The 22,127-nt window shown below is 32.2% G+C and overlaps 1 protein-coding gene across 4 annotated transcripts in view; it reads right to left on the bottom strand.

Moving 5' to 3' along the window:
• Positions 1-22,127, bottom strand: part of LOC118204288 (uncharacterized) — a 148,087-nt gene that overhangs the window by 8,998 nt on the left and 116,962 nt on the right. For all 4 annotated transcript variants that reach the window (XM_085817744.1, XM_085817745.1, XM_085817743.1 and 1 more), the window contains one exon: positions 20,168-20,236. In XM_085817744.1, the coding sequence (XP_085673870.1) occupies positions 20,168-20,236 (69 nt within the window). The remainder of the gene's footprint in view (positions 1-20,167; positions 20,237-22,127) is intronic.

Here is a 22,127-nt window from a genome sequence, read left to right as displayed (position 1 = left end):
AATGCCATAACTGTTGATGGTACCAAATTTAATTATGCAGTACCTCAACTAGAGCCAAAATATGTTGAAATTGTTTGGGATATCATCACGGATAACACATCTGAAAATAAATATACCTTAGTTAAAGAAAGATCGTTAAACACATTCAAAGAAAGCGAAAATAAGCGAATTAAGGGCTTAGTCACTGGCCTTGACCTTGGGGATATGAAACCCAGTCAGTTACTTCAAAAAATGAGATCGCTCACTACTGATGACGTTTCAGATAAAGTATTCAAAACAATGTGGTTAGAAAAAATAGCTTTAATGGCCAACAAAATAATGAAATGAATTCTGAGCCTGAAATTTATTCCTCTGCCAAAAATTTAAATTTGGTTGACGAGTTACTGCTAAAAATTTCTTCTCTGGAAAACCAAACAGAAACTTTAAGTGTTTCTAGCCAGTCTCGGTCTCGGAATTGTAGTAGCGATAGATGCAGAGAGCGAAGTAGAAGTAACAAACGTAAAAGATTTAATCCAAATGGAAAGTATTGTTATTACCATTACATGTTTGGCTAAAAATGCATTCCTGAAAAGTGTCAAACTAACTGCTCTTGTGGTCAAAAGAAGTCGGAAAACTTAAACCAGCAGCGGAATTAGCGGCTGATTTTGCTGCAGGTTATGTTCAGGATGGCAGCAAACACTGAATATTTGTGACTAAACAACACACGGGTTTGCATTTTCTAATTGATTCCGGCGTAGATGCTTGTTTATTACCTGATACAAAAAAAGATAAATTTCAAAGCGACTTCAAATTATATGCCACCAATGGCACAGAAATTCCCACTTATGGGGTGAAATTTTTAACGCTTGATCTTAGCCTTCGGCGAGCTTTTCGATGGCCATTCATTATTGCCAAAATTAATAATTAATAAAATTAATAAACAAAAATCAGCGTTATATTTTCAAAATTTTCACAGGACTAGTTTCGATGGTTTTACCGAACCACCATCCTCAGCTGCAAAACTGCAAATGAACAAGATAGGAAATAATTATTAGATAAGAAAGCCTTGACAAGAGTAAGCAAGTGGCGCCATCTGTTGATGAAACAGAACTAAAACATAATTTCTTTAAATGCCGAAGGCAAAGATGGATTGGAATTAGGATCGTTAACTAGAACAGAAAGATTTTTTTGAATGTGAAATGCCTCTAGAAAATCCAGTTCTCCAATGGAAGATGTTTTTTGAATAATTTTGGAGGCAGAAAAATTGAAAGTGTGATTTTTGGACCAACAATGTTGAGCAACAGAAGAATTCTGTGTTTCCTTTTTTCTAACATATACCTCATGTTCCTTGACGCGAAATTTTAAAATTCTCTTAGTTTGGCCAATGTAAATTAAACCACATCCTTGCAGTTAAATTCGAAAAACTTCTTTTACAGTCTTCCAGTTCAAGTAGTTCAAAAAATCTTTCCATTGTAAATATTAAGCGAATAGTTAATATTTCTAATGTTAGTTTATCAGAAGAACAAGAGAGAATTCTAAAATATAATTTCAACTTCTCGCAAACCTGTAAACCCTCAATTCCAAAGATTTTGGCTCTTATCGAAAAAGCTTTCAAGTTCAGTAAAGTTTCATATTCACAGAAAGAAATGATTAGGCATCTTATCGCTCATAATGAAATTCAATAATGAACCCTTGAAAGCAAATCTAACTGCGGGAGAAAGAGCTACAATGTGTGAAATTCATTCTAACCCGGATATTATCATTTCAAAGGCCGACAAAGGTGGCCAGGTAGTCATCATGGATAAGAACACTTACATCGATGGTGTCACTAAACTTTTAAAACGAAGGACCATATAATCCGATCCCTAAAGATTCTTCACCTTTGGACCTGTCAAAAATAAAAACTGCGATCAAATCTTCACAAATCATTTCAAGCAACTTAAAACATTTGCTTATCCCATCTGTTGCGAATTGTGCCAGATTATATGCTCTTCCCAAAATTCATAAAAGTAGTATTCCTTTCCACCCTATTGTATCAAATTTAGGTACTGCATCGTATCCATTAGCTAAATATTTAGTTTCTAGATTTTCAACTCTATTAGACAATAACATTTACACCATAAAAAATTCAATAGAGCTTGTAAAAAAAGTTAAAAACATTTCTCCTAGAAATTTACTCATGGTTTTTTTTTTGATGCAAAATCATTATTCACCAATGTTCCAGTGGAGGGTGCATTAAGATGACTAGAAACCAGACTTCGCGAATTTCACTGATGGAAAGAAGGTAATGACAACAGAATTTTTATAATCTCCTAAAACAAGAGTGTGCCTTCTAGTGTGTTGAGATGAGAATTTTTTAACTGCTTGATTAATAATGTTGGGTGAAAACCCCTGTCAATAGCTATTGCTTTTAAGTAATTTAGTTCTTCATCAAGGGATAGTTTGGAGGAGCAAACTTGAAGAGCACGGAAAACATAGGAATAAAATGAAGCTAACTTTTGTTTAAAAAACTGATGACGAAAAAAAAGGCAAACCGATGACGGTTTACGGTAAATCGTAGTACTGAAGTTGGATGTGATACGTGTGACCAGAATGTCGAGAAACGGAAGAGAATTGCAAGTCTCAAGTTCAAAAGTGAACTGAATAGCAGGATCAATAGAATTCATTGTTGAAAGAACTTTATTTAAATCATCTTTATTACCTTCAAACAGGGTAAAAGTATCGTCTACGTAGCGGAACCATGCCGGGAAGTTTAAAGTTTCAAACAATTTTGATTTATAATAATGCATGTAGATATCAGCCAGGATGGGACTGAGGGGGCTTCCCATGGCTAATCCCTCAGTTTGCTTGTAATATTAATTTTGGAAAACAAAATGTGTCTGTTTCAAACAGAGTTGAGTGAGAGAAATTAGCTCATCAATTTCGATGCATGAGAAATGAAATTCGCAAAGTCTGGTTTCTAGACATCTTAATGCACCTTCCACTGAAACATTGGTGAATAATGATTTTACATCAAAAGAAACCACGAGTAAATTTCTAGGAGAAATGTTTTTAACCTTTTTTACAAACTTTATTGAATTTTTTATGGTGTAAATGTTATTGTCTAATAGAGTTGAAAATCTAGAAACTAAATATTTAGCTAATGGATACGAGGCAGTACCTAAATTTGATACAATAGGGTGGAAAGGAATACTACTTTTATGAATTTTGGGAAGAGCATATAATCTGGCACAATTCGCAACAGATGGGATAAGCAAATGTTTTAAGTTGCTTGAAACGATTTATGAAGATTTGATCGCAGTTTTTATTTTTGACAGGTCCGAAGGTGAAGGATCTTTAGGGACCGGATTATATGGTCCTTCGTTTTAAGAGTTTAGTGACACCATCGATGTAAGTGTTCTTATCCATGATGACTATCTGGCCACCTTTGTCGGCCTTTGAAATGATAATATCCGGGTTAGAATGAATTTCACGCATTGTAGCTCTTCCTCCCGCAGTTAGATTTGCTTTCAAAGGTTCATTATTGAATTTAACATTATGAGCGATAAAATGCCTAATCATTTCTTTCTGTGAATATGAAACTTTACTGAACTTGAAAGCTTTTTCGATAAGAGCCAAAATCTTTGGAATCGAGGGTTTACAGGTTTGCGAGAAGTTGAAATTATATTTTAGAATTCTCTTGTTCTTCTGATAAACTAACATTAGAAATATTAACTATTCGCTTAATATTTACAATGGGAAGATTTTTTGAACTACTTGAACTGGAAGACTGTAAAAGAAGTTTTTCGAATTTAACTGCAAGGGTGTGTGTGGTTTAATTTACATTGGCCAAACTAAGAGAATTTTAAAATTTCACGTCAAGGAACATGAGGTATATGTTAGAAAAAAGGAAACACAGAATTCTTCTGTTGCTCAACATTGTTGGTCCAAAAATCACACTTTCAATTTTTCTGCCGTCAAAATTATTCAAAAAACATCTTCCATTGGAGAACTGGATTTTCTAGAGGCATTTCACATTCAAAATAATCTTTCTGTTCTAGTTAACGATCCTAATTCCAATCCATCTTTGCCTTCGGCATTTAAAGAAATTATGTTTTAGTTCTGTTTCATCAACAGATGGCGCCACTTGCTTACTCTTGTCAAGGCTTTCTTATCTAATAATTATTTCCTATCTTGTTCATTTGCAGTTTTGCAGCTGAGGATGGTGGTTCGGTAAAACCATCGAAACTAGTCCTGTGAAAATTTTGAAAATATATTGCTGATTTTTGTTGTTTGACTTCAGAATTGGTATTTGTTCGGCATGTTATTGTGTCTTAACATATTAGTTGCTTCTGCCTCAGAAGAAGAACACAAACATCACTTGAAACTTGTTTCCGATAGATTAGATAAATACGGTTTGGGAATCAACGTTTCTAAGTCGATCATGGGTGTTGATAACTTAGAATACTTAGGATATCTTATAACACCGGAAGGATCTCGTCCTCTACCTGAAAAAGTCAAAGCAATATTGAATTATAAATTACCAGAGACTATCCATGATTTGCAAACTTTCTTATGGATGCTTAATTTTCATTGAACGTTTCTGAAAGATGCTGCTAAGACACAAGCAATACTTCATGAATACCTAAAGAGTGCTAAGAAAAAAGGTAGAAGAAAAATTAAATGGTCAGATGAAGCTATATTTAAGCTGATGAGCTATTACTTAAATAGATAAGATTAAATAAATCAGATGAAGCTGATTGAGCTATTGGTGCAGTTCTCCAACAGTTTGAAAATGGAGCATGGAAACCTTTAGCGTTTTACTAAAAAAAATTAAATAGCACTGAGAAAAATTACAGTACTTATGACCGCGAGTTACTGGGAGTATATCTTGCAATTAAGCATTAAACATATGTTAGAATGTTGTGATTTCAAAATTTTTACAGATCATAAATCACTAGTTTATGCTTTCAGACATAAGAGCGAAAAGGCATCACCAAGACGAATGCGATAATTGCAATACATATCTCAATTTTCTACTAACATATGCCATATTAATGGAAGTGAAAACATTGTTGCAGATCAGTTATCAAGAATATCTGATGTCTCTATTTCACTCATTGATTATGATAAAATTACTGACAAACAAGTTAATGATAAAGAATTACAAGCTCAAAATAAAATGTTAAATTTCAAAAGTTATTTACTTCCATCTGGTAAAAATCTGTGGTACGATACGTCTTCTTCTAACATTAGACTATTTATACCCAAGCAGTTTAGAATGGATATATTTCAACAAATCTATTCCCTCGTTCATCCAGGAATCAAGTCGACCATTAAAGAAATGATGTATAAGTTTATTTGGCCAAATATCAAAAAGGATATACAAACATGGAGTCGTGCCTGTATTGGTTGTCAAAAAAATTAGGTTTCACATCATACAAAGTCTGAATTAGGAATTTATCAGGAACCTGATGAACGTTTTGCTATAGTTCACATTGACTTAATAGGTCCTTATTCACCATCTGATAATTTTGTGCATTGCTTGACTTGCATTGATCGCTATACTGGTTGGATGGAAGCCATTCCTTTGCATGACATAACAGCAGAAACCGTTGCCATAGTGTTTTATGAAAATTGGATCACCCGTTTTGGAGTTTCTTACCAAGTTATTAAGGATCGTTGAGCACAGTTTACTTCTGAACTATTTCGAACCTTGGCTATTCTGAACTATTTGGAACCTATGTGGAGTCAAAATTCAACACACAACTTCCTATCATCCACAGTGTAATGGCAAAATTGAGAGATTTCATCAAACTTTGAAAGTTGCTATCAAATGTCATAATTCCATTAAGTGGTCCAAATTTATTTCAACAATTTTTCTAGGTCATAGGGAAGCTTTAAAGGAAGACTCTGGATATTCCATTGCACAAATGGTTTACGGGAAAACAATCAACCTGGAGAATGTTTTTGATAAACCAGCAGTTTCTACTACACCTCAAACATTTTTGCATAAATTGCAAAAACAGATGAAATTGTTCAAGCCCTCTGCGGTACAGCGAAAAATGATTCCTAAAGTTTTTGTCCATAAAGATCTGAATGTGTGTACTCATGTTTTTCTAAGAACTGACAGAGTCAAGAAATCATTAGAACCTAGTTATGAAGGACCTTTCAAAGTATTTAAAAGAATGGGAAAATACTTCTTGTTACAAATCAAAGGTAAGGAAGTAAACATTTCGATTGACAGGCTGAAGTCAGCCTATTGTTTAAAATCAGGTGAGCAAAGGCAGGAACAAGAAACTTCTGATACCCAGCCCAAAACTCTGTTAAAATCTGAGACCAATAATGAATGACCTCGAGTCTCAGGAACTGGACGACTAATAAAATGTCCTTTACGTTTTAGTAACAATGTTGAATATTTTTCCTAACCTCTATTATTAAATATGTTTAATTGTAATTGTATTTATTTATTGTATTTAGTATTTTTAATTCTAATGTTAGCTTATGCTACATTATTCCACTACCAGAATCTCTTAAATAGTAACACAGCTACTGGAGGGGGAGTAATGTAGTGGAACATAATTTAATGTTTCTGTGTAATTATTAAGACTTCCTAAGTGGCAATATGATGTAATGTTTTGAATAGTTATTAAGATTCACCATGTGGCAACAACGAGTCGAACTAAAAACGTCGTTCCTTGGAGTGTTCCTTGATAAGCATTGCATAAGCTTTATTTATTAAAAGTTTGTTATATTTTTATGTAAAAAAAATAAGTAACAATAGTGAAATGCTCTGGCTGATCAGTTTCGATTTCACTTATTCATCAAATCCACAGGTTCACTTTTCAAACTGTTGCCACAAAATGTTAGAATCCTGCATTATATTTGAAGAAATTAAATAATGAAAAATCTGCATAAATGTATGTATATTTCTCGCATTGTGGTAAACAACGGTATCTAGAGCCATCCAATTTTGAATGACGTAATCCTACTGCGAATACGGCATCTGAAATCCAAAATTTGAAATTTGTTTTATATCGATTTCATATTTTGTAAAACTTTAACGAATTTTTGAGTAACAAACTCAACAATTTAAAAGCGAGCAAAGGCAACACTCTACGGAAAGGGGAGGGGAACCTTTATATCTCCAGCTTGTCGAACTGTGTATCGGAAATTCTAAAGATAGGCTCATTTTGAAATTATTTTGCGATATTGCTATTGAACTGAATTTTATGGTTTAAGTGCAAAGAACATGATATTTAATAAATAAAGGTAACACACAAAAATGGGGGGAAAAAAACCTGCCCTTTTGGACGTAATTTAAAATTTGAAACATCTCAAAAATTTTTTTTTCCTAACTTGATTAAGGACGTTTTTTGGCGGAAAACTCATTACAAGCAGACACGTTTCAGCAATATAATTCTACAACAATACTACAAGATATGAAACTAAAATACTGTATTAAATATAGATTATATGACATATGAAATATTTACTAGATGACAGTAAACGACAACAGAAAGTAGAATTACTATTGCAAAACTGAAATATAAGCAAGAAAATAATACTTAAAAGAACAGCAGCAATCATTTAACAGAGTGCTAAACATTTCCAAATATAAGCTAACCTGCACATAAGCCAAAATTTTGTTGCCAAAATGCAATCAAAATTGAAGACATGCATGTGCAAATTGCATCATAAATCCAGTTATATGACCAATCCAGCAACATTCCTTCCCTGGCTTTTATTTGCACAACTGTTTGTCTGTTTATCACATATATACACACTTCCAGTTACAAAAATGTTTTAAATGGCCCAAATATTTATGTTTCGCCATTTTTAAATGTAAAAGATTATAAATTACAAAATACAACATTTTATAAGTTTCTTTGCCTTTCATACATTTTTGTTTAGGAAAATTATGCATTCCTTGTAAATAAAAATCTGATGTCGACACAACATGACCTTTTTTGTATGGCCTATTAAACTACACATTTTTTGCTGTATTTCATTTAAACTTATTTTCTTGAATTTCATTGGAGATATATTACTCATTCAATTTATCCAGTTCTCACTTTGCAGGAAGACAAAAATAGATTAAAAACTCAAAATATCTTAATTAAAAAATTGAAAATAAGGAAAAACATAAAGCACTAAATACAATTAAAAGAATTTAAAAAAAAAATTTTTACAATTAAAATAAGAGCTTCTTTGCAAAAACAAGCAATTCTGCCAGCGGGCAAGAAGGCAGATTTTCGGGGTGCACAAAACTGAAGTTTACTTTTTGGTCCCACTCGACACAAAGACACTGAAGGTACAGAAGCTGATGTAATTCACTCTCCTGCTAAGTTTCAAATGTAAACAAAAATGGTTGCTCCATTAGGCTTAGCCACACTTAAACAACTTATAAATTGTTGATAATTCTACAGCTATTCCATGCAGATTAACTAAAGGCATAAAAACCTTAACCAGATCATAAGAAAAACATAAGTCAATACATTTTAAAGCAAAAAATGTACAAATTACCAAAAAATCAGAATAAAAAAACTGAGCTCACAGAGCCGAGTAACAGAGTGGATATGTGCGTGTATATATATATATATATATATATATATTATGTACTTTTGGTGCAGCTGATTATAATTAAAAAGGGGAGGTGCACAACTACATGTTATAGCAGTCCTATATACAAATTTCTAATGCTCTAAGGCTACTTGTTTTTGAGTTATATGAGATACCCACAGAAGTCAAGAAAAAAATCACTTCTGAAGTCATTTTACAATCTGTTTTGGGAACGTCCTTTATTCTGTCCTTACGTACAAATGTCACTCAAAAACATTGTTAAATTGCATTTGAGAGCAGTCAAAATATATATTTTTAAGAAATATGATACCCGAAATTTTTTTGCAATTACAATACTTCCTTTACTTCGTACAAGGAAGTAATAAAATACAAAACATTTAAGCTGCCCAGGTCATCCACAAAGTAAGGAAGTACCGCAGATCAGAGATTATCCACTGAATGAAATGCTGCTTCCCAAGTTTTTCCAACTTTCAATAATTATAATTTATATATTTCTTATGTAATCTTGCTGATTTTTTCCTCCTCTTCCATCCAGCTGAGGTTTTACAGTATAATGTTAATATGAAAAGAATTTAAAAAAATAATTTTTTGGAGTATTTCTAAAAAGAGTCTGAATCAGACACTCATAATAAGAAATATGATTTATATACACTTTAGAATTAAATAAAATGTAAATATTTTTCAATTAGTTAATCTGAAATATTATTTTCATGCTCAAATTATTTGGAAATCATACTGAATTTGAGTACACTATAAAATTAACATGAGAAACAAATAATACGTTAAAAATTCTCGGCTTACACAGAAATGTAAGGTACCTAAAAAACGTTTTTAAAGCTGCTCTAAGTTAGCCTGACAATTGAAATTTTAAAATGAATTATTTTTGGGAAGTATATGACTTATGAAGAAACATTAAATATCTCAATATTTAATGATTACAAATAGAAATTGCAAGTAAATGATTACAAACACAAAAGACCACAGATTCGAATAGGTCATAATTTATAAGGATACCAATAGTTAAATAATATTTGCATTACACATCATAAAGATATACATTCTTAAACTATTATTTTATGTTTCCTTACTGTTACTTCATGCTATAGTACACTACGCTATGAAGAATTTATCCCCAGGTAAAAACTTAAAATTACTTCCATGAAAAGAAACGATTCGTTGCCACAACCATAAAGGGCACTACTAAATTATCAGGGTTCGTACACATTTCCTTACATGAAAATTAAGGACTTTTAAGGACCATCAAAGAAAAAATTAAGGACCTATCAGCAAACAAAAAAATGAATAGAATAAAGCAATTATCCATACAACCGACTTCATGCTTGTAATTTCACTTTAAGAAACTAACAGAAGTGTGTAATATGCACTATTATTAAATTCAATTTAATACTTACCATAAAACAATTTTGAAAATTAAACTAACTCCCTACAAGTTATGAAGTAAATAACATTAAATTAGGAACATAATTTCTTGAAAAACATGTATAAGTGTATTTTACACTAATAACAGTCACTATTTTAGAGATTTACATGATTATTATTTAACTTATTTGATATTTATTTAAACACAGTCAACTACTATTATAACCACAATGTAAGAATATTTTGCAGATTAAAATAACTGATTTGTAAACATACAATTTATTTCCTTGGTTTTTTGAAAGATACTAGAATAATAAACTGTATAATAAAAGATACAAAACATTTGTGCTTTTTTTAAATCTGAAATCTTTTCAGCTATTTTAACATATAATTTATTTATGTCTATTTCCTTTTCTTTAACTATTCTTCTAAGTTCATTTGCTTTGATAAACAAATCAATGTTCCTGTTGGTCTCAGCTTCATCTGCTAAAGCATCTACTTCTTCATTAATATCTTTAATGTCCCTTTGAAGAAATTTTTTCTTCTGCTTCATATAATCAATTTCTTCCTTAATAATATTTCTTTTCCTCTTTGAATTTTCAGATTTAGCTAAAGATTTTTGTTCTTCTAAATACTGAACTTCTAAATAACGAACTCCACTTCTTGCAGAAGCTGCTGCTGATCTCATTTCTTTATTAATTTCGATATTAAGAACACCTCCAGAAAATTTTATGTAATCAAATACTGTGCATTGAAAAATATATGATGAGTCACTTAAATTTTCAATTTCAATTGCTTTATTTACAGAGAAGCCCCTTTCCACAGAGGCCTGTTCATGTGACAAGATAAGAATACTTGTCACAGTGAATACTTGAATAGTGAAAATATACATCTTTTACTATATATATATAATTTATTTCCTAAACAATATTGATTAATTGATTATATTATCTCCTAAGTTTAATTAAAGTAGAATTATTTTAAAAGAGTGAATCCATACTGGTAAGTTATATTTTGAAAGAATATATATATATATATATATATATATATATATATATACAGTACAAAGTCCGAGATCTGGACACCCAATATCTGGAATGATCTAAAATCCGGACCTCAAAGCCACCACCAACCAATTTTTTAGGGCTTTTTTGAAGGGAAGGGGTATGCTTTACGCACGCGCATTAGATTTTTTTCCTCATCATAAAAAACATGTCGGAAATCTCGATTCTTAATCTCAGTTTGGCGCTAAATAAAATATCTCATTATTAAAGAAATAATTATTTTAGCATAAATTTGTGTGATTAGTAACTTGACTCCATAGCTGCGTATCTGCTTGGCATAATCTCAAACCGATACATTTGTTAATTTTACACCAACTAATATTTTATATCCTTGATGACGAAATCATGAATCATAATTTATTGTATTTTGCTTTCATCACCGCATGTTTATCAATGGATGACAACTTGAGTGATGAATCATGCAGCGACGCCAAATAACAGAGTATTATCTGATTACAGATTTAATTTTAATGCGCTAAAATTTGAACTAGGGGAGATTTAGCAGAAATTTCTTTCCTTATGCTAAAAATAGATTTTGTTAATGATACTCATAGGACAAACGATTATATTTAGTGCTATTTGAATTAAGAATAACTGATTTGTTATTCACATAAAGCCAGAACCAGCGCCAGAGCTTGCATGGCCGCACCAAGTGACAGAATTTAGCGAAGTTAAACAGAAGTTTTTCATTGCGATGACAATGCCCAATCATCAATCAATTAACGGAGGGCGAAATCTGTAGTATGGTTCTAAATCCAGAAAATACAGCTACCGATAGTGAAGAAAGTAACAGAGAGGTTACTGAACGAGAAAAAAATTTGATTGACAAGTTATTCGGAATTCTCGACACAGCAATTACAGGACTTGAACAATGGAACTTAATAACTGAACAAGAAATTATATGTCTAAAGTATTAGCAGAGAAAACAAATCAAACAACTCACATTGAAAGAAATGTTTAATAAAGTAAACATATAAATATTAAGCTCTTTTCTTTTGTAAATTTTGATACCCTTTAAATCATAAATGCTTCATTATTTCATAAATCACGATTTCATATTTTCAATTTTATAATTTCTACGTGCCATCTTAGTAGATTTAAAATGATCTAATATCCGGAAAAATCTCAAATCTGGGATCGCCGAAGTCCTGACGAGTCCAGACCTCGGACTTTGTACTGTATATATATATATGTAATGATATTTTTAAAGCAATTGATTAAATTAAATTCTATTAATATTGCTTAATAATGTGTTGGCGATTCTCTACCTAAATTGCATCCCTGTTCCTAAATTTTGGCGAAATCCTTTCTTTAGTATAAAATATATTAACCTGTTGGCGCCCGCCAAATCGCCAAACTCATAAATCTGTCATATTACATAAAGTACTTAAGAACACTCCTGATGAGAAGATAGCGTCACCTCGTGATTTCAATTAATATCGCTGATTGGAGGAGCCTCGTGACGTACACATATGTATAAGTAGGGCTTCTGCTCAAGGTACGAGGAGAACGCTTACGAGATAGATGCTAGAATAAACCTACCACTTTATATTCCAAAATTTGTCTCATTCCTGTTGCCCCGGCTGCACAAAACAAATAATGTATGAGAAATTACATTTCAGAAAGCTGGTAGGATACCACCTTCAAAGGGATTATCTAAAAAAGAAAATACCCCAAGGATTATACGGATAAAATGTTACGCACTTTAGATGAATTTGCCGCTGTGCGACTTCTATGTTTCTACATTTTTCGCTAGGCGTTCTTGCTTCAAGAGAATCATCCTTCTGTTACCTGTATTCTGGTATTCTGCAGATTATTTTATGTCCAGAGAAGCATCCTTCTGCCCCCTGTGATGTGTGTTTCCATCGAAAGTTCGTTGTTCATCAAATGTGCTCTTACCGTTGACCTACTTTTGAGGATGGAAATCTTTCCCTACGTCTACGCCGTTCTGTGTTGCTCTCGAGAGCTTTGTGCTTGTGTGGTGATTGATCGTGTTTTGCGAAAATCTAATCAAGAGTGCACAAAAATGTGTATTTTCGTGTCGATTTCATCACTCGTATTCTCGTCACAATAAGTCAAACAGAAGCAATTAGTAAAAAGATTGGCGATGCAAATGATATTATTACTATTGAGTTATAATTACTGATTTAATAATAGTGTTTTTATTTTGAAAATTTTAAAAAGTATTATTTTGGTATAAATGTATTTTAAATTTGGTATTTAAAGGATGTATTTTGGTTTTAATATTGTTTTGGGAAAATTTAAAGAGTATTATTTTTGAATTAGTTTTATTTATAAAGTATTATTAGTTTTATTTATAAAGTATTATTAGTTTTATTTATGAAAGTATTATTAAAAGAATAATGGCTAATGAAAACCTCTCTGATCCTGATGATTCATTAAGGGCAGCTAGCGCTGAACCTGAAACAAGTATAATTCCCTTTGACGCGCAGAATGATATGGATATAAATTCATGGCTTGAGTACTTTAACAAAACTCATTTAGATAAAGATGAAACGTGGAAGCTTAATAATGTAGCTCGATATCTAAAAGGTAATGCACTTAGCGTATATGTCAAAAACTGCTATAAAATTACTAAATATGTGGAATTAGTCCAAATTTTAAAGGAAAATTTTTTCGACCCCACTTTAACTACGTTTGGTGATTTTGCCAATTACAAGTACAATCATAAAGAGGACATAACGCAATATTTTCGCAAAAAATTAGATATTGGTAAAAATTAAATCTAACTCATGAAATGATCTTGGAGGGTCTGACGGATGGCCTTCCTACAGAATTAAAATCCTTAATGACGATCAACGCACCCTCTGACCCCATCTCTTGGCTTACTCATGTCCATAAGCTTATTAAGATTAGAGAAAATCAACAAATCAAAAGTGCACCTCCCAGATTTGTTACTCCGATTGAGAACAGTCCCCAAGATTACAATCGATTTAATAGAAGTAGAATTTCAGCTACTGTGGGACAAGATTCTCCTAGACCCAACAATTTCCAACGTTTTCAGAGACCAAGTAATTTTTATAATTGGTTCAGTGGTCCAGGATTTACAAGCCATCATAATTATAATTCTCAAAATAGATTGCCATTGCCACCTAGTCCCTGTAGACTTTGCACCCGGAACGGAATCCCAAATGCTTTTCACTGGTTTCAGGTTTGTCCTTTCAGAAGGGAGAGATCTGATACACCTAATGTTACGCCCCTTGCAATAGAACCAACCCCAGAAACCCCTCACAGTAGTTGACTATTAAAGGTGTCGGGATATTTGCCCAATAAGAAACGTCTAGAGTGTGTTGTAGACAGTGGTGCCACCATATCAATAATTTCTTCCAAAACAGCTAGACAATTACGTTTAAAAGTACAAAGAGTTAGATCATTTTCAGTAACCCAAACTAAAGGAAAAATAATCTTCAACAAAATATGTTGTATACAAATGAAAATTGGACGGATTAGTAAACAAATTACCTTGTTTGTTCTTGATAATAATTTGAATTATGTAATTTTAGGACTTTATGAATGCAAATTATTTGAGTTGAGTATTGATTGTACTAATTTAAAAATTAAACAGAGAGCTATTGTACTTAATGATGACTGCCATTTCGACAGCCGACCCATATCTCTACACCTCCAACTTCAAGGTGGTACAACAAATGTTTATCCATGTGTTAATAATAATAATGATGATGATGTAAGAAATTTTCCAACCTGTAAATCTCGGACTACAAATCCAAAGGAATTAGTTTCTCAGTCTAACATTTATGTGAAAAATGCTGTTTCTAATACTGTCGATAACAAAGGGTATAACTTGGAAAAATTGTTAAATGATTATTCATCTGTGTTTTCTAAAAATAAGTATGATGTAGGAAAAATTAATATTGAACCTCAATGAATTAATTTAAATTCTGATTTGCCTGTATCATTAAGACCTTATAGAACATCCCCTATGGAAGAAGAGGAAATTAAGACCCAAATTGATCAATTATTACAAGCAGGTATAATTAAAGAAAGTTGTAGCCCATATTCATCCCCCGTGACTTTAGTACTTAAACGTGAGGAAGGTAAGAAAACTAGATTATGTATAGATTATCGAAAATTGAATTCCCTGGCTAAAACAGATGCAAACCCTCTTCCTCGCATTGACACTTTGTTAGACAAATTAAGTAAAGCAAAAGTATTTTCTACAATTGATTTGAGATCTGGTTTCTGGCATATCCCGATTCACCCTGCAGATACTGAGAAATTAGCTTTTTGCACGAATTTTGGATTATTCGAATGGTTAAGACTCCCTTTTGGTTTCAAAAATGCTCCTGCAATTTTTAACAGAACAATTAGACGAATATTAACAAAAAATAAAATTAATTTCGCTTGCAGTTACTTTGATGATATAATCGTTTACTCTTTCTCTGAGAAGGAACATTTAGAACATTTAAAAATTTTATTTGAGGTGTTTAAAGAGGAGCATATTAAATTGAATCGAAACAAATGTGTGTTCGCCCGAGATCAGATCACATTTCTTGGCTATGAAATAAAAAATGGTAGAATAATTCCCGATAACCATAATATAGAAGTTATTAAGAAACTTAAAAACCCCAGTAACACCAAAGAGTTACAAAGAGTTTTGGGAAGTGTGAATGTGTATCATAAATTCATTCCGAATTATGCAACTATTAGAGCTCCATTAAACAGACTCTTGAATGGGATGACCAATGTCAAAAAGCTTTCGACGAAATGAAAAGAATACTGATTTCCAAACCTGTTTTACAATTGTATGATTCTAGTAGGCCATGTCATATTTTTGTTGACGCTTCTCAAACTGCTGTTGGAGCTGTTTTGAAACAACCAGATGAAAATGATGTCCTTCACCCTGTATCATATCATTCCCGAACTTTAAGAAATTATGAGAAAAATTATATGATTACTGAGTTAGAATGTTTGGCCATAGTAGATGCCCTAGACAAATTCTATTACTATCTGCATGGACAAAAATTTGTTATACATACGGACCATGCGGCCCTCGTTTGGCTCAAAAATGTTAAAAATTTAAAAGGTAGACTCTTCCGTTGGTCACTCAAACTAAGTATGTTCAATTATGAAGTAAAGTATCAGAAGGGCTCTACCAATATTGAAGCTGACATGCTTTCTAGACATTCTGTTTCACAGCACCTCCAACATTATGTACATTTACTTGATAGAAATGAAATAATCCAACAACAAAAAACTGATAATGTCTGCGGAAAAAATTACCAAGAGATAAATGATATGATGGTAATTAAGAAAAAGAATTTTTATAAAATTGTAGTACCTAAATCTTTAAGATTAAAATTGTTGAATAAAACCCATGAAAATTTTGGTCACCCGGGAGTTCAAATTATGCTTAACTTAATCACCTCTCAATATTATTGGCCTCATATTAGCGAAGATATCGGAAATTTTGTTAAACATTGTCATACTTGTCAACTTAATAAAAAGAAAAAACAGAAAAAATTTGGTCTTATGCAAGACGTACCCCCAACCGACAAACCTTTCGAATGTCTCTCTATTGACAATGTGGGAGGATTTAATTATTATAATTCTACAAAAAAATATTTGCATATAGTTATTGACCATGCAACAAGATATGTCTGGGCTTTTCCCTCTAAAAGTGTAACTTCAGAAACCTATGCCAATTGTCTAAAACAAATATTTCAAATACAAGTCCCCGAAAAAATTCTGAGTGACAGGAATGCAGCCTTCACTTCCTCTAGATTAAAAAAATTTCTTAAAAAGCATAATGTTAAACAACTTTTAACTTCATCTCACCATCCCCAGACAAATGGTAAAGTAGAAAGAGTAAATCAATCAATAGTAAGTCGACTAAAATGTAAAGTAAATTCTTCTTCTAAAAAAGTACCGTGGACTAAAGTGCTAGAGCAAGTTGTTATCGAATATAACAACTCCCCTCATATGGTAACTAAGTTCACCCCAGTATACTTACTATTTGGTAACCTCCCTTTTGAATCTCCAATTGATCAAAATAAATACCCTTCCTTAAATGAAGCAAGGGCTTTAGCAAAGAAAAGAACTATCGAATACCACCGAAAGAATAAAACTAGATATGACATCAGATTTGTAGAATCTAAATTTCAACCTGGAGATTTTGTCCTTTACGAGGAATTTGAATACCCAAATACTAGAAAATTGACTTCACCCTATTCAGGCCCTTATCGGATTATGAATAAATTATCTGAAGTTAATTATGAAATCGACAGGGAAAATTTTCACACGAAGAAACCAACTGAGATTGTACATGTGTCAAAATTAAGGTTCTATTATCCACCTGAGAACTTTAAATTACATCATGAATAAATCAAAATTTATAAATCAATAAACTATCCATAACCTTTCTTTTAGTTTTCATCCTGTTGTCCCCCTTAATAACTGATTTATCTCTCAGTGCCTGAAAAGTTTGTCTGCCCTTTTCTTTTACTGGGCTCCTTCAAACTTGAGTTTCAGGTTCAATGCACTTTCCGTGTGGGAAACACTCAATTGAGGCTATACTACAAGTAGAGTACTATACCCTCACATTTCCTTGAGCTCATGTTTTCCTATGTTTGTGTTATAAATTGTAGCAACAGTTGAAAAAGTTAAATTTCAGTTGTTGAAATTTCTGAATTCCATTTTATGTTTCTGCAGCATCGTGTACAAAAAACTGGTATGGATGTTGGAAGTTAAATTTTGTTTTGTTATCATTAATAAGAGAAAAATAGAGTGACAAAATATGTTAAAAACCTAGCAAAATGTGTATTTTCAACAAGAGTATAAGAGCTCTAGTATCATGACATAAAAACTCAAATGTTTTCAGTGCCAATGCTGATCCATAATTCTAGCGCTAATTAAATGATCCGGAGATCTCCAAAGACCAGTAAAAGACTGAAGATGAGACTGAATGACAACTCTAATGATTGTATGGACTCATACACAAACTGTGAATGGCATGCCCTAAGATATAAACTTACAAATTCAGTTATATTACTATTTCCTATTGCTGTGTAGCTAACCAGCAATATGTTATTAGTGCTTTATTTGTTCTGCACTTAGTTACTATATTATAATTTCATTAATCATTTATTATATTTTATATACTGTATTAATTATATTCAAATATTTTATGTCATATTTTATGTAAACATTTTGTGTCCTTTGAGGTAAATCCAATCAGTTTTCCTACTCACTTAATTTCCTAATAACTAAATTTTCTGCTCTCACTATCTGGACTGTCTTGGGTCGACGGCTGCGACTGCAAGCCTTTTCAGATGGGGGGGGGGGATAATCTGTAATGATATTTTTAAAGCAATTGATTAAATTAAATTCTATTAATATTGCTTAATAATGTGTTGGCGATTCTCTACCTAAATTGCATCCCTGTTCCTAAATTTTGGCGAAATCCTTTCTTTAGTATAAAATATATTAACCTGTTGGCGCCCGCCAAATCGCCAAACTCATAAATCTGTCATATTACATAAAGTACTTAAGAACACTCCTGATGAGAAGATAGCGTCACCTCGTGATTTCAATCAATATCGCTGATTGGAGGAGCTTCGTGACGTACACATATGTATAAGTAGGGCTTCTGCTCAAGGTACGAGGAGAACGCTTACGAGATGGATGCTAGAATAAACCTACCACTTTATATTCCAAAATTTGTCTCATTCCTGTTGCCCCGGCTGCACAAAACAAATAATGTATGAGAAATTACATTTCATATATATATATATATATATATATATAATACAGAATGTATATTTTCAGTTAAACTTCTACCCAATAACTTTAGTAATTCCTGAAATTTAATTTTGCGTCTAGTTAATTCAGGAAAATTAGTTTCAATTAGTTGTTTTCAGCTTTAAAAATATTAAAATTTTTTTAATTAGTTAGTTATTTTCAACTAATAATTGTATCGCCATTAGCAAAAATAATGCATTACTATCAACAGCACAGGATTAAACCAAATACTTGTCTATTGAAGCTTCATAACGTATTTCCGAACTTCACTTTTTCTCGGCTAGTGTTACCGAATTTGCCCTTGGCGACCTAAAATTGAAATGGAGTCGACAGATTTCCCGTGAAATCGATAACAGACCCTCTGCAGAAATAAACTCATAATCCCGATATCCCATACATATAGTATGTGCAAAAGAGAATAAACTCCGTAGAAGGTGATAAAAAATGAATTTATGGCTTAATTGAAACAAACACAGAAATTAAGCTAAGCAAAACCGTGTAAAAACAAATTGAAATGATAAAATGAAACTTAATTTTCACGTGAATTTTCAGTGCTGACTCTCCCATTCTAGAAATTTCAATTTGTTTCAGAAAAAGACCACATTTAAGGATTGCCATCCATCAATATCCAGTCTTTGTAGTCAGCTTGATGAAGCCACAGTTTATTGAAAATGCACTTTCCAGGCATCACGTTCCTATTGGCGTTGGAAGGGTTGTGGCCATCCAGGTTGGGATTGCTCTAATTTTGGCAAATATTTTCAGAATCCCCCCCTTTTTTTTCTCGAGCACCTTCATCATAACTTTCGCCTCTTAAAGAACTTCCAGCTTCACGCTTTCGTCACAATCTGCCTAAATTTATGGATAACACCTGTTTTGAAAGATTGGGTGAAAAGCCAATCAGACACCGATACTTTCGTTCGGGTAGCTAATTGTTTTTTTTTTATTGTTTGCAACGCAAATCCGCCAACAGATTGGTTAAAAGCCGTGCAATTTTAATTCCATATTCACGAGAAATCGTAATTCACACTTAGAATGGCAATCATTAGAAATGATAAGAAATGTCAAATGAGCAAAATTAAGGACCGTTTATTCATTTTGGCCAAAATTAAGGACTTTTAAGGACCAAAAATCATTTTTGAAAAAATTAAGGACTTTTAAGGACCGTATGAACCCTGATTATACATTATTTAAACATGAATACGACAAATAAGATTTAACTTCAACTGGGAAATTAAAGCTAAGGACTACTGTCTATTAAAAAAGCTCTAAAACTAAGCCTAATTAACCAAGTTAAATCAAATCTTAAAGAATAGTTAAATTATGAATTAACATCATTCAAAATCTGAATTCACAGATACACAATAATTCTCCTTATAATACATATGTAGATGCATAAAACTTACAGGTGGCTTACGTCGAGGAGGGAGCCGGGGGCGCTTTCTTCGGCTTGCTCTCATCGTGGATGAGGATACCTTCAAAAGTGAAAAATAGTATATATATAGTATAAATATATAAACTTTCAGATGTTAGAGCACACATTACAAATATTTCTTACATTTGCAATCACATATCAAAAATCTTCAGATAACTGCATGCCAGTTCTTGTAAGATATTGACATTAAGTAAAACTAAAAAAACAAAATGGATTATGAAAAAATTTGCTGGAAGTGTATTTTTGAGTTTTTTAAAAAAATTTGTGGGCAGTTTTTGTGAGCTATGTCATTTAGATTTTGACTATGAAGATTTTTTTATTTATAGTAAATAATCAAGAAAAACACCCTTCATGTCTTTTGTGTTTAATCTTTCTTATGTTTAGATATTGCAGCTGTAGAGGATGAGAAAGGCAGTTCCCCGAATGACTCAATATGCAAGTCACTATTTAAAGTCTCGGATGGGACATAAACTCAGATAGGACATGGAAGAATTAAATCATTTTCTAAGCTGCTGACAACTTTACAACAGTTGAAGATATTTTCTTGACATGATATAAGTTCGTTGGACTGAGTTTTTACACATCTTTAAGGGAAATGTTTAAGATTATTATTTTATTTTTCCTTACTGCTACCATATATTACACTATGCTATACTATGAAGAACTTATTTACATTTAACACCTCAAAATTACCTTCCATGAAAAGAAACAATTCCTTGCAATAACCATAAAGTACATTACTAAAGTCTAGATTATTGAAGCATTTAACACAAATACTGTAATTTCCGGAAGAAAAGCCACATCAGCGTAAATGCTGCACTTAGGAAAAATGGCGGGGGAAAAAACTCAAATTACGCAGAAACACTGCAATAAATGAAACTGTGTGTGACATAATCGTGGACGTTATGGACACAAAATTTTGACTTAGTCCTGATGTATGACGTATCAGTTAAGAAAAATGCATGAAATGAAATCATAACTAAAAAATAAATCATAGGTAAGAAATTTTGAAAATATACTTATGTTCACGAATACATATTTATCCACTAAAGAAGTCCATATTTCTCATACTCATACTATAATATAAAAAATATCTCAACAATGAGATATTAAATTTGGATGACAGAAGGAAATTTTAATTAAAAAAAGAATTAAATCAAACTGTACGTCATATGAAGCCATCAAAATCTGATTCTTCATCTATCTGAATTAAAAAGATTTAGCAAATCCTGATCTAATAGTCCAAGTGTTCCAGATCGTCACATTCATCCTCTTCGTTTACAGTCTCTTTATCTGAGGATATAATTTCAGCTTCTTTGAACCCTACTGTTATTGACAATGTTTTCACGGATTTCCACACACTTTGCAACTTCTTCATAAGATGCTCTACGCATTTTGCCGCTTTTGGTACTCGTATGCAATCCTTCACTCATTCAACACTCCCACCACTTTTGGACTTCAGCTTTGAAGAATATATTAACTGACAAATCTAATGGTTGTAAAATTTTTGTCAAACCACCAGGAATTACTGCTAAGGTTATAAACAGTTTTTGACATCTGGTTTTCACTAACTCAAGTAAATGAGAAAGCATGGAATCCATTATCAACAATCCTTTTGGTTGGAAAAAAAGATCCCTTAGGACACTGCCAAACTTTTTGTAGCCACTCGTGCATAATTATTTTGCACATTCATCCATTCTCGTTTGCACAAATAATTACGTCATTAGGAAAAATCTCCCTTCAGAATAGTTTTCGTTTTAAAAATGATCATCGGCTTTAGCTTGTCACCGTTTGCAACACAAGCTAACACACATGTAAATGGCGTTCTTTCATGTCCTGTCATAAGCACGGATACAGTTTTTGCAACCAGTTTCTTAAACATATCTTTGCAAAAGAGTCAAAAGCTAATGGCTTTTCATCCATATTTATTA

Source organism: Stegodyphus dumicola, chromosome 5 (genome assembly GCF_044657685.1).
Source record: "Stegodyphus dumicola isolate Sdum_Otavi_A_Nest chromosome 5, ASM4465768v1".
NCBI lineage: Eukaryota > Metazoa > Arthropoda > Arachnida > Araneae > Eresidae > Stegodyphus > Stegodyphus dumicola.
This window is presented reverse-complemented; position numbering and strand designations above follow the sequence as displayed.